At 39.2% G+C, this 12,500-nt stretch overlaps 1 protein-coding gene and 1 long non-coding RNA gene across 2 annotated transcripts in view; both read left to right on the top strand.

Moving 5' to 3' along the window:
- Nucleotides 1-6,415, top strand: part of LOC113815960 (golgin subfamily A member 4) — a 306,648-nt gene extending 300,233 nt beyond the window's left edge. The window contains exons 28-29 of the mRNA XM_070129428.1: nt 240-297; nt 984-6,415. Of these exons, the coding sequence (XP_069985529.1) occupies nt 240-293 (54 nt within the window). The 3' untranslated portion in view covers nt 294-297; nt 984-6,415. The remainder of the gene's footprint in view (nt 1-239; nt 298-983) is intronic.
- A 2,762-nt stretch (nt 6,416-9,177) lies between these two features.
- The window catches only part of LOC138864058 (uncharacterized), a 6,530-nt gene continuing 3,207 nt past the window's right edge, over nt 9,178-12,500 (top strand). Inside the window, exons 1-2 of the long non-coding RNA XR_011399075.1 lie at nt 9,178-9,660; nt 12,377-12,491. This is a non-coding gene — a long non-coding RNA (uncharacterized lncRNA). The remainder of the gene's footprint in view (nt 9,661-12,376; nt 12,492-12,500) is intronic.

The following is a 12,500-nucleotide window of genomic DNA, read 5'->3' as shown; positions in this document are numbered from 1 at the left end:
CCTCCAATCCTCCCCGCCTCCGCTTTCCCTCGGCCTCGCCTTCACACTCGGGAGCGAGCGAGGGCCTGTGTGGTCGCCCCCAAGGGATCCTCTAACCAAGTGTACATAGAGGTGTAATTATCCCTCATTACCACAACGCTAGGGTTATTTGCATTCACATTGTCTGACAAGGAGGCTAATTGTAGACAGGAATTAAGAGCAATGTTTTTTTTCCTTTCTCTCTCCCCGCACGCCCTCAGGAGAGCACGGAGGAGGCGCCCCCGGACGGCTCAGCGGCGCGAACGCACCTCTGAAATGGTGAGAGCGAGTGCGTGTGGCCGTGTATGGGGAGGAGGTGAGAGGAAGGTGATAAAAATGGGGGCTTGGGAATTAGGAGAGGCCTTTGATGGGTAGGAAGGATGGGTTCTCTGTTTTTGTGTGCCTTGCGTCCTTTTTTTGGTCTGTGCGTGTGTTTGTTTGTGCTTGTATGTGTGTTTGCGGGGACACCAGACTACTGTTTTGAGAAAGTGATTTGTGTTCAGAATTTTAAAATCTGGTGGATATTTTGGTCATCACAGAAAAAAATACATGGGGTAAACATTTTTTATATTTTCTGGAAAGAAAAAAAACTAAAAGAATAAAAAAAAAATCTAATCCTGTTGCTTACTTCTTCCTTAAACTATTTTATATAAAATGCCTTTGGGGGTTATTCTTAGAAAAAAGTTTTTATGACATACATGTTAGCCCATGAAACTTACGAGGTTCACCACCTGATATGGCTATCTTAAGGTTTATCATTCTTAGGGAAAAAACATCATACGCATCAGTGAGAAGCATTGGATATATTTGGCATTGGTGTTTCTTGTTCATAAAAAGTATGCACGATTAAAGTTATATAATTACTACAATTAAAATTTCCTTTGGATAGCTTTTACTTCCGAACTATCCGAATTTGTCACTTTCCGAAGACCAATATTCCATTTTCCTTTTCTCTTCTCTTCCAGAAAGGACACTGAAATCTTCAATCAAATCAGCTGCTACCATGACGTCTGCAACAGGTTGTGCAACATCTGCAAATGGATGTGAAATAACTAGAAAGTCCTCGTGAATCTTGGGGATTCTTTGCTATCTCTGTATTAGATTTTAAGCAATATTCTTCTCATAATTAATGCACATGGTTATTTGGTTTAGGCAGAATCAGGTTGTATGAACAAGGTTGTAGAGACATAGAAAAAAAGAAATGGTTGTTAACTAAGCATAAAACCACGTTCTCTGTCATTATTCAGAATGTATATATAGATCCATTTATGAAACTTTAAAGATGAGTATCTGTAGAAAAAATATAATTTACATGTCATAGGAAAAAAAAGAAAGTCTATACAGAAGTCTCATCAAAATATACTTAGATCAGTAGGTAATCCTGCTCCTCATGTTCAGTATTAGGCCAGTCACCAAGCAGGTCTGTTAACTGATAATAGTTTTTACTTATTGTGTCCATTGTGAGTGGCAGGACTTCCAGTAATACCATAGTGTAGCATATATATTATAGAAAACAGACTATTTTGCTACCTGGCTGTGTTATGATGTATATTGATATGACGAGGTTCTGGTTTTTATGAGTTTACGTATGTCTCTGTACATGAGTTTTAAGACGTCACATTTTGTGCTGAAATGAGGGACGTTTATTTCCACTTCTCCAATAACTGTGGAATCTCCAGACATGTGACATGCAGATGGCATTGTTGTGATGAACTGCATACTGTGAACAAAGATGACAAAGGAGGAATGTGTTGGTTGTGGGATTATGTTTTATGAATGGAATGACATTTACTCAGTATGACTTAACAGCACGAGGGAAGTATGTTGAACTGTTGCTGCACCTACAGTGATTACTAATATGTTTGTAATGATTTTTTAACAAAAATATTTCCTCTGCTGTTTCAAAAAAAGATGGGAAGAATTAGCACTTCTGACCTCATAAATATTTGCATTTTATATTGTAAGAAAATTGCCTGACTCTGAAGTTAACTGTAGTGGAAAAGACGCAGTTTAGGTTTGGGGCAGTCACTGTAGCCAGGCAATTGAAACTTTATTTTTCTCTTTCTTCTCCAATGAAAATAGTCCATTGGGTGGATTCAATTCCCCTTTTGATGACAGAGGCAGTTGTCTCCACGTGCTGGCAAGTAGTTTTCCATGGTAGCACATATCATTGATAGACACTGATCTTGGTATACTCAATGATATTCCAAGATCTGGTAGACGATCCCTCGCCCTATGTTTTCCCCATGTAGTTCATGTCTTCAGTGGGTGTTCCCTCAGCGGGGATTTTAGGAGACTCACCTTCACAAGGTTGCTCATAGTGAAGGCTGTCAGTCTGTGTGCACACAACACAACCATCTGACAAGGTGGACATAGGAAGGAAAACTGTGTACAGTCTGTATTTTCTGTATGTAAATGTATATAAGATAAATCAATCAGAATAGGTAGTTAGCGTGTCTGTTAGTCTGTAAATTTTAGCATCACTATTGCCATCAGTGCCATTCTGATGAAGGGGCTGACATGGGCTGTAACTGACGGATGCTGTGAGATGCACCGTACACTAGGTAAAGATGAAATACACCAAACACCTTGCAAGTATGCCAGAAGCCAATCAGATACTCCACCTACAGAAGGGAAATTGTGAATCAAAGCCCTTGATGAAGACGCCCCTGGAGCAGGTCTTTGTGATCCTCTTGATTGTGTGATTTTTTCCAGTGACGTGACACTAATAATTCCTAAGGAGGATGTAATCAAAAAATTTCACTACATCAGGCTTAAATCAATTTGCTAGAATTTTTGCTAAGTTTTTGTACAAATAGGTATTATCACACTCCAGGGGCCAAGTTGTAGGTCACGCGGGCCTATTCCTCCTCCCACAACACAAAACTGCCGATGGAGTTTCCCTACTCAAATTTAGACGTTTTTTAATGCATGAGAATTTATCATTAAGCCACTGGTGCACATCTCCTGGGAGGATGGATATGCCCTGATGGAAGATGAACACCAACAAGGCCATCTAGTGGTTATCATAATCAGGTTGTCTAGTCAATATCAAGTTACAAAAAAGCAAAAAACAAAAAAACAAAAAAATTTGGTCTTCTTTCCTTGAATTTTTGTGACTTATCAACTTTTATCTGGTTTTCGTCGCGGATTTCAAAACGGAACAAAAGTGTTCCACGATAAACGTTGATAACTCTAGCCTTTTTTGGGGGGAAGACGAGATTCATGTTGATTATCTGAGGTTACAATAAAACACTCTTTAAACTTAGAACTTCATCCTGACAATGAGCAACTCCGGTGAGTGTGCGAGCGTGAGTGAGGGTGAGCACACTTAACTTTCTAGGAGTGTGATCTTTCTTTAATACCTTTATTAGTGCAGAACTATAACAATAACTTGGGCTTTATGATAAAGACGGGAAGGTTTAGCTACCATGCCACATTTTTAAGATAGTTTCGATGATCATATTTAGATGAAATGGCCAGTCAATAACAAAACTTCTAGTCCACCCAAATAACTTTTGTAAACTTCTGATCCCTCTTTGACAGGAACCCTTTCTCTGTACTGCCATACCAAATAAGAAGTGAATGGGTTACCTGTGCACTAATAAATTTACATGAGGAGATGTACAATGATCTGTGTAAATATTGTATGACTCTATAGAGACTGGAATAGCGGTAAAGATGTTCTTTGACTGAACAGTCATCTTTACTGTGCACTGGTTTTTGGCCGTCTGTGACTGACAGCTAAAGATATCTTTTAATGATTGACGTATATTTCAGGTTAGTTGCAGTGATTAGGAAATTGAATTGAAAAATAGTTCAATCACCTGTATTTGTATGTCCGATTCACTAACATAATTGTTCACATTAGAAATGAGATCACTTTCTCCCCTCATTCTCACGCCCTCACACCCGCGTCTTAGACTTTTGGCCTTTCCTCTTTGTGGCTCTGCCAGTGGCATCAAAAGCCTCTGTTAACTTCTGTAAACTCAGTCTGTGGTATAAAGGGAGTTCTTTTCTGTATCATCTAGAGTGTTCAGAGTTTGTACTCGCCATTGTCTTCGTCACTGAAGTACAGAGTGCTAGAATTTAAGGCCGTTCAGTTTTGAGTGTTTGCTAACACGAAGTCGAGTTTTGAACTCGGACGCCTTAGACCAAATCTTCGGGATGGCAACTTGTTTGCATATTGATGTTTTTAAAATATCCCTGAAGGAAGTGCTTTTCATTTCATATTATCCGTTTGTAAGACTAAGGTGCAAAAGCCCTCATGTAAAAATCAGCAGATTTGAAATTTTTACGTGCTGTTGTTGGCACTGCTGAGTAATAATCAGGAAGAGCTACACTTGATATAGCACACTAACACAGTCTAGTTCAGTTTGTTAGTTGGGCCTCGAAAGTCCAGCTGTGTTCACCTTCATCTTTGTCTCTGAGGGTATAAGGGCTTCTGTGAAAATGGGAATCATACATACATAATTGTTTACACACAAGCTGACACACTTCCCTGACGTTGTACATAATTGTCCTATCACTTACACATGTTAGTCCTTCAGATTATCACATAGTTACCTCCATGTGCATACACTTCTCTCGACTTGCATGAGGATGCTTGTATGCATGATCCTCTGATATACATGCAGACTTCATCCCCATGTACACACTTTTCTCCATGTGCATACACTTCTATAAAGTATACAGTGCTCCATTACTGCACGCTGCAATGCTCGACTGAGGTGGGGCAAGACCGTGCTTAATCTCTCCAATATTTCTTCCAGTCTCTGGTACATCTGATCAATATTTGACATACTACTCCTTCTAACTAGTACCTCTAACTGGTGCTTCTGACTAGCACGTCTGGTACTTTCGAACTGCTGCTTCTAAGCGGTACTTGTAGCCCCTCTTCCTTAAAACTCTCGTGCCATTCTTTCTCAGTGTCTGGTTGAAGGTGTAGATTCTCAGTTGTGTATATAGTGTGTATGTACACTGTATATACATACATATATATACATGTACTCATGTATTTTGGGCACAAATGTAACATTTAATGTAAAGCGAACATGTAAGGTCAACGATTTCTGAAGTATGATTTGTTTGCGTGCCTGTGATTTCTTATGTTAGCATATCCCTGATGTGTTTTTTGTGCCACCACACAAGAGACGGATAACTTGGCACCGTTTACACTCCACTGTGGCGAGGCTACGACTGGGTCCTGGCCAGGGCACTTGCTCCTACTTCTTATCCCTCCTTCCCAAGGAGGTCTTTACATTTATCCTTGGCAAGTTTACTTCATTCTGCTGGTTCTTTTCCCTCTGCCGTGGAAACAAAGATTGTACATATAGTGAAACCTTTAAAATCTTTTTTTTTACATATAAGCATGTATTTCAGTGATTTGTAGCTGCATGAAATAATAGAATGATACAAGTAATCTTATTGGAACTCCTGAAATACAAATTAAAGTGAAGGAACACAGAAATTGATGCAGAAAGTGTCGAAAAAAAGCCATTACACATCGGAAGCCAATGGTTTTTCAAGGTCGAGGTTTGGCTTGCCGTTTCTCGTTGGAAGATTTAAGAAAAGTCACGCGCAGATAATTCGGCTCGGAGGTTGTGGCCACGCCCGTCGAGATCATCCTCAAACCCTTCCTTTCTGCCCTGACCATGCCTGCCTAGACCCTGTCACCGCCTACCTTGCCAGCAGCATCACTGGAGTGTTTAGCATAATACTGTGTTCTGTGGAAGATGGTGACTATCCCTCCTGCGGTTAGGTTGAGCGACTCTTTTGGGTAACGCTCGCTCAACCTCATGGCAGCTCAGGATTCACACTTTCTCTTTGCCCAGGACCTAGAACATTCCCCCCAGGAAGTACTCTAGTGTGTTAGTGTGTCGTGGATGCTTTATATGGTGATCACTGTGCGGAGCGGTGATTCGTGAGGAATACAAGACAGTGGATGCGTATAGGTTATAGTGAACACTGTGTACGATGAAGTTTAACAGTGGTTTAGTGGACACACGGATGGTCGGTTTAACGTGGGCAGTATCTGCACCACGTCAGTCATCCAACGTACCTAAATCCATGCCCTCAAAAAAATAAATAAATATAGGCCTATTTCTAGAACGCCGCTTGAGGTGGACTTAAAACAGGTTATATATATGCACTGCATTTTTCCTCCCCCTCTGAAATGGTGAATCGTCTTGTGGCGCAATTGGCTGGTCACTTTTCCTTAGTTGATCTCAAGTGCAGGGTTCAAGTGGCGATCTGGAAACGAGGTCAAAGTGAGTGATCCTAAGAGTAGAAATGTTGATGTCTAGAATGCAATTTGTTGTCTTTTTCTCGGCCTACCAAACTCCCTCTTCTCGACGTCATGTCCAGCATGATGAACAATAAAGTTGATCTTGCAAAACCAGCGTTTTTACCTCTCCTCTTGGTTCCTCTTACTCAGACGCAGTGAAAAAGAAGATGGTCGGGGGTGTACTGGTAATGATGATGATTGTTAGTATTGGTAGTAGTAGTATTTGTATTTTAATACTGTAATTTATATTGCTGATTTTGTCATTATTATTATAATAGTAATTATTATCGTCAATGTAAATACTAGTTTTATCACCGTTATCATCACCACTATTAGTAGTGCCATTAATATCATTATCAGTATCATTATAATCATTTTTCATTGTTGGCATATACTGCAGTCATTCTTATAACTGTTTTATTTGTGTTATGATTTACATGTTTTATGTATTGTTTCTTTGAAATATTAAACATTAAACATCTAATTATTGTCATATCGTAATTATTATGATTTTAATCATCCTCATTATTATTTCTATTATTATTGATGCTATTATTACGATCATTATAGTCTGTATTATTTTCATGTTTATTATTATTGTCATTACTAATATCAATGTCATTGTTATTGTTATTATTTTCTTTTTGATAATCATCACAATTGTTATTACTATTATTGTTATTATTATTATTATTATCCTAACATTACTATTATCATTATTATCATTATCTTCATTATTATTATTACTATCATTATTATCGTTTTTGTTGTTACTATCATTATCATTGTTATTGTTTTTGTTGTTGTTCATTTTCATTATAACGTTCATTGATTTTATTAATTAAATATTAGATATTTATTACTGCATATTAGATATTTATTACTGCCTATTTTTTGCTTTTTATTATTATAATTCTCAGTACTAATTCATATCACTATTATTATTATTATTATTAATGATATTACTATCTCTACCTCTACGACGAGTTTTACGCTTAATTATTTACTATTATCATAATCATCATTTTATAGTTGTTTTTTATAAATCAGTACCATCGTTATTATCATAATTTTCATTATTATTATTATTATAATTATTACCATTATTATCATTATGATTTTCATCATTGTTATTATTATTGTTATTATTATTATCATTATTATTATTGTTATTATTATTATTATTATTATTATCATTATCATTATCATTACCACTACCATTATTATCATTATTACCATTATCATCATTTGTCATTTTGGTTTTGGTTTTCTATTATCATTATTTCTTATCATTTTAATATTCATTGTTATTATCATTATTATAATCATTATATTATTATTATCATTATCATTATTATTATTATTATTATTATTACTATTGTTTTATTTTCATTATCAGTAGAGTATTATCATTATTATCATCATTGTTGATATTATTATTGTAGTTGTTATTCCTGTTATCATTATTATTGTTATTATTATCATCATTATTATCCTCGTTATTATTATTATTGTTGTTTAGTTAGAACCATTGTTTTATTACTATTACCGTTATTATTATCATCGGCAGCATCCCCATGATCATGATCATCGACATAACATTCACCATCATTATTATTAGCTACTGTTGTTATTTATTATAATAACCCCGTCTCCGATACTGTAAATGATATTAATATCAAATTAACTGCCATAAATAAACACCAAACCCTCAAAGAGCAATGTCAGCAAAATCAGCACTGCCATTCACATCAAGTCTCTTCACTAAAGGTAATGAGGCAAACGTCGAGATAAAAGCCCAAAGGAATTCCGAAATTGACGCTGACAGATCAAAGTCCGCAAAAAGTGATGGATGGGCAGAAGCAACAGAACCTGCTCGATCCATGCCACTAAGTGGTTAATTATTACATTACTGATGCAATTTTTCTTCATGAATATTCACTTTTGCAAATTAGCATAAACAAGAAGGTCTTGGAACAGATTAAAGTTAATGTTGAGTCACACAACACGACTTTTTTCTCTCAGCAGTTTTTTTCTTCTTATCGCTTCCACATTTGTGGAAACGAAAACAATGGCTATTGTATTCTCAAAAATAGGTTATATTTCTTTTTCCTAAAAACGATTTCAAAGGCCATCCTACCTATTAACGCACAGAGAAACATCGGAAATTACGAGACATATACTTCAGGAGAGGCTGGCCCCCCAAATGCCCACTAACAATGATATAAGATAAAAGAGAAGGGCGCAGAAAGACAGGGAACTCGCTTCGTGTTGTTCAGCCAACTGTCTTAAACGCTTATCTCGTTCCCTGATACAAGACAAGAACATCGCCAGTGCTGATGATCCCAACCAGATACCCTCTGGAGCCACGCTTTGCTTTGGTCGACATGTTTGAACAATGTTAAGCATCTTAGATTTTACATCTAATTATCATCTTACCCCATGCACTTAAGAGATGTCGTTTCTTGGCGGAAATAATGCTGCATTTTCCTCCATGAGTCCTAATATTGTCGCCCTGATATTACGGTAGCAACTTTTTAGACGTAAAGAGACTGAGCAAAGTGGCGATCTCTGTCTCTGTGAGAAGAATTTGTACCAAGCCGGCACCTATCGTGAGTGAGATCTTATAAATGTAAAAATCCGGTTCCTAGTCACCCGAAACTTATCTTCGCCTTAACATCAAGACAATTAATGTCTGCTTTATCTTTGATTCTGCTGGTTTTGCTACTTGTCATTCCTCCTCGTAGATCAGTGACCTGCGCTTATCTCAAATGATGGAAGCTTCTTGCCTCGCTCGCTCCCAAGGCGTAAAAAGTCAAATAGAAAGTATAGCGCAGAAAATATGGGAAACGAAAGAAAAAATGGCAGTGTCGTGGTACCTTTGGGTGATTATGCTAATGACGACTACCATTTATGAAGACTCGTATTCATTGCTGGTTTCCCAGGATTATAGTTCTCGAACATAACAGGCTCTTAAAACCGCCAGTCTTCAAAACAAAGAAGTTCGCCGGGCAGATCGCATTTGTTACATGCATCATTTCAGAGGCACTTTAAGTAATGCGCCGTAAAATACTCTTCATTTGCTAAACGCTAATATCGTCTTGGATGATTCGACCGCCGGTAATTTGCCGAGATCTTCCATCTTTCGTCACAAGGCACGATAGATAAAACACAGTGATAGATGGCACACGCGTCGCCGGCCATCCGCGATCCAGGCCACTACGCTCCGAGACACGAAGCCAACACCTGGGCAGCCAATGAGCAAAATGTTGGCGTGCATGTGCGTTTGGCCACAAGCACGACAGGTAGCCTCGGACCACCGGCGCAGATCACCTGCAGGTGTCATTTGTTTAGCGGTGAGTGAGGTTGTTACCTGTAGTTGACTGATAATTACTAGTTGCGGGTGAGGGTGGTACGGCCACCCACGAGAACCTTGAGGCTCCTCCCTCCATGCCGGGCCGAGTGCAGAAACCTCGCCGACTTCTCATTCCAAGCACAAATGTGGGCAGGCAACAAGTAGATTTGATGAGTAAAATATAGGATGCCCGCTTTTATTTTATTTGTTCTTCCTTTGCAATGGTTTAGGAGGATTATATCAAGACGAATCTAGATACTGTATCGAAAGTTCAAAGAAGACCCGCTTCCGTCGTAAAAGTTGTCGCGTTCGATGCTGGGATGCCTCTCCTGTGAGGAATGAAAAGAACCCGCATCTCTTCGCTAATTGACCCTCCACGAGATCAGCCTTATCTCCATCCATCGCGCACAAAAAAGGAGGATCCGGCGCAGAGATCCCATAGATAACCGTCCTTCACTCGCGATATCGTTCTCACTTTCCTTTCGAGCTGTCTTATCAATTGCGACAAAAGGGAATCGCCCGAATGCCACGTTTGTGAGATTGCGTTTCCATCGACAATTGACAAGGGATAACTTGCCTAATTATCTTGAAACATCCTAGTAAATGAGGCCGAGGGATTTGTGCAGGTGAAATAACTTCCTCATTAGGCCACGCCTCGTAAACTGTGACTCGACAGTGTCCCGGAGAGATAATGAGTGTCGGGATACTCGGAGGGAGCTGAAAATCCTCCATCTTGGAGTCATATCCAGCAAAATTAGCCATTTAATGATACGCTATCGCCCTGCTTTGATATCAGATTTTACGGAGAATGATAATCATTAACAAAGACACTTGTAGTTGAAATTTATGGCCATACACCGTGCCATTACAGAATTAGAATGGAAAATGAAAGACTCGTAATTACAGGCAATTTTGTAAACATAAAAGTCCTTTGCGAAGTCCGCTTTGAACCGCCATTGTTTTATCGCGCAGAAAAAAACGCTCATGAAACTTAAGCGTTTATTAAACATTCCTTCGCAATTATATCAATCAATTTACACAAAGATTTTTTATCGTAATGATTAAAACAACAGAAATGCGGGGAGGATTCCCGATAGCCATGCCTAGGCTATAAAAACAGCCATAAAAACATCATAAGCTGAAATTAAGCTTGTATAAATATCCAAAAGTGCTTGCTTGTTGTTGGCTCAACATCTTGGGAGAAACTCTTGAAAAGGACAGGCATGTTTTATCAGAATAAGCAGCTGAAGTAAAAGACAGAAATTTATTCTTAAATATCTCTTATCGAAGACTTACAAGTTAGCCAATTGATTAAACAGCCAATTGCAATTCAGACGTGTGTGTTTAATCAATCTATTTTTTATTTGTTTACTCCTCTTCCACACCATTCGTCTTCTCTCTCTCTCTCTCTCTCCCTCCCTCCCTCCCTTTCTCCCTCTCCCTCTCCCTCCCTCCCTCCCTCCCTCCCTCCCTCCTTCTCTCCCTCCCTCCCTCCCTCCCTCTCTCCCTCTCTCTCTCCTCCCTCCTCTCCTCTCTCCTCCTCTCCCTCCTCTCCTCTCCTCTCCTCTCTCTCTCTCCTCTCCTCTCCTCTCTCTCTCTCTCTCTCTCTCTCTCTCTCTCTCTCTCTCTCTCTCTCTCTCTCTCTCTCTCCCTCCCTCCCTCCCTCCCTCCCTCCCTCCCTCCCTCCCTCTCTCTCCCTCCCTCTCTCTCTCTCTCTCTCTCTCTCTCTCTCTCTCTCTCTCTCTCTCTCTCTCTCTCTCTCTCTCTCTCTCTCTCTCTCTCTCTCTCTCTCTCTCTCTCTCTCTCTCTCTCTCTCTCTCTCTCTCTCTCTCTCTCTCTCTCTCTCTCTCGCATTTTATCTTCTCACAATCTTTTTCCCGATTCTTTCTCCCGTCTCTCTTTTTTCCTACGCTTTTCTTAATATTCTCTCCACATATTTTGGTTGCTTTTTGTTATTAAACCTCAAGATATATTTCACGGTATTGTTTGGATTAGATAATTACTTAGGATACGGGTTTTAAGTCTGTAAAATATTGTTTATGTGTTTACAAAGTCGCGTTAACATCAGTATTTCCCACAGTCGTTATTGAAATATACAGATAATAATACAGTGATCTTGTAAAACATGATTGTTCCAACTGATGTCAATATAGATCCGCCCCTTTTTTTAAAGTTAATGTGTTACCCTTTTCCTGCATTTGGCGATATAGAAGATTGGACAAACATCTTTTTCACAAACAGACGAAACTAATGTACAATTCTTTATCTGGAACTAAGAGAGATAACCATCTTGTTTGTAACTTATGTAAAGCAGTTATTACTGTCGCACACGTCAGAGATTTTTATATCTGCAACTAAGATATTCCTGGCCGGCTTTCATCATAGCAAATATTCACACCCTCTCCGTCCTTGCTTCCTCCACCTCAACCCCTTTCCACAAGGCCAGACATCGCCCTGGATCATGGTATAACACAGCCTCCTCCTTCGCGTATGTCACACGCACCTGATCGACCCCAGGAGAAGCCAGGATCTCTCTCAGCCTCTTCGATATCTAAGCCAAGGCACTTGTTCGATCTTTGAACCTGCGACTGACCAGACACCCGCAGTCCCGAGTGCAGGTTGTGACACTTCCTACCTTGCCTGGTCATTCTCCTGGTGAATACCTTGGCGAGATAGGTAAGTGGCTATAATTTACTCTAATTTATTCTCTCTCTCAGCTGGTTTGGTTATACTTAGACTGACGCTCCGGTTTCGCTGGGCTTCAAAAGGAGCCTTGCCTGGCGTTCTTGTTTAGAAGCTGGGATTTTTGCTTTTCGTGTTTGTAATTATTAGGTAAGAAAC

The sequence above is a fragment of the Penaeus vannamei genome, chromosome 14 (assembly GCF_042767895.1).
Source record: "Penaeus vannamei isolate JL-2024 chromosome 14, ASM4276789v1, whole genome shotgun sequence".
NCBI lineage: Eukaryota > Metazoa > Arthropoda > Malacostraca > Decapoda > Penaeidae > Penaeus > Penaeus vannamei.
The sequence above is the reverse complement of the archived record's forward strand: the minus strand, read 5'-3'. Positions and strand labels throughout refer to the sequence as shown.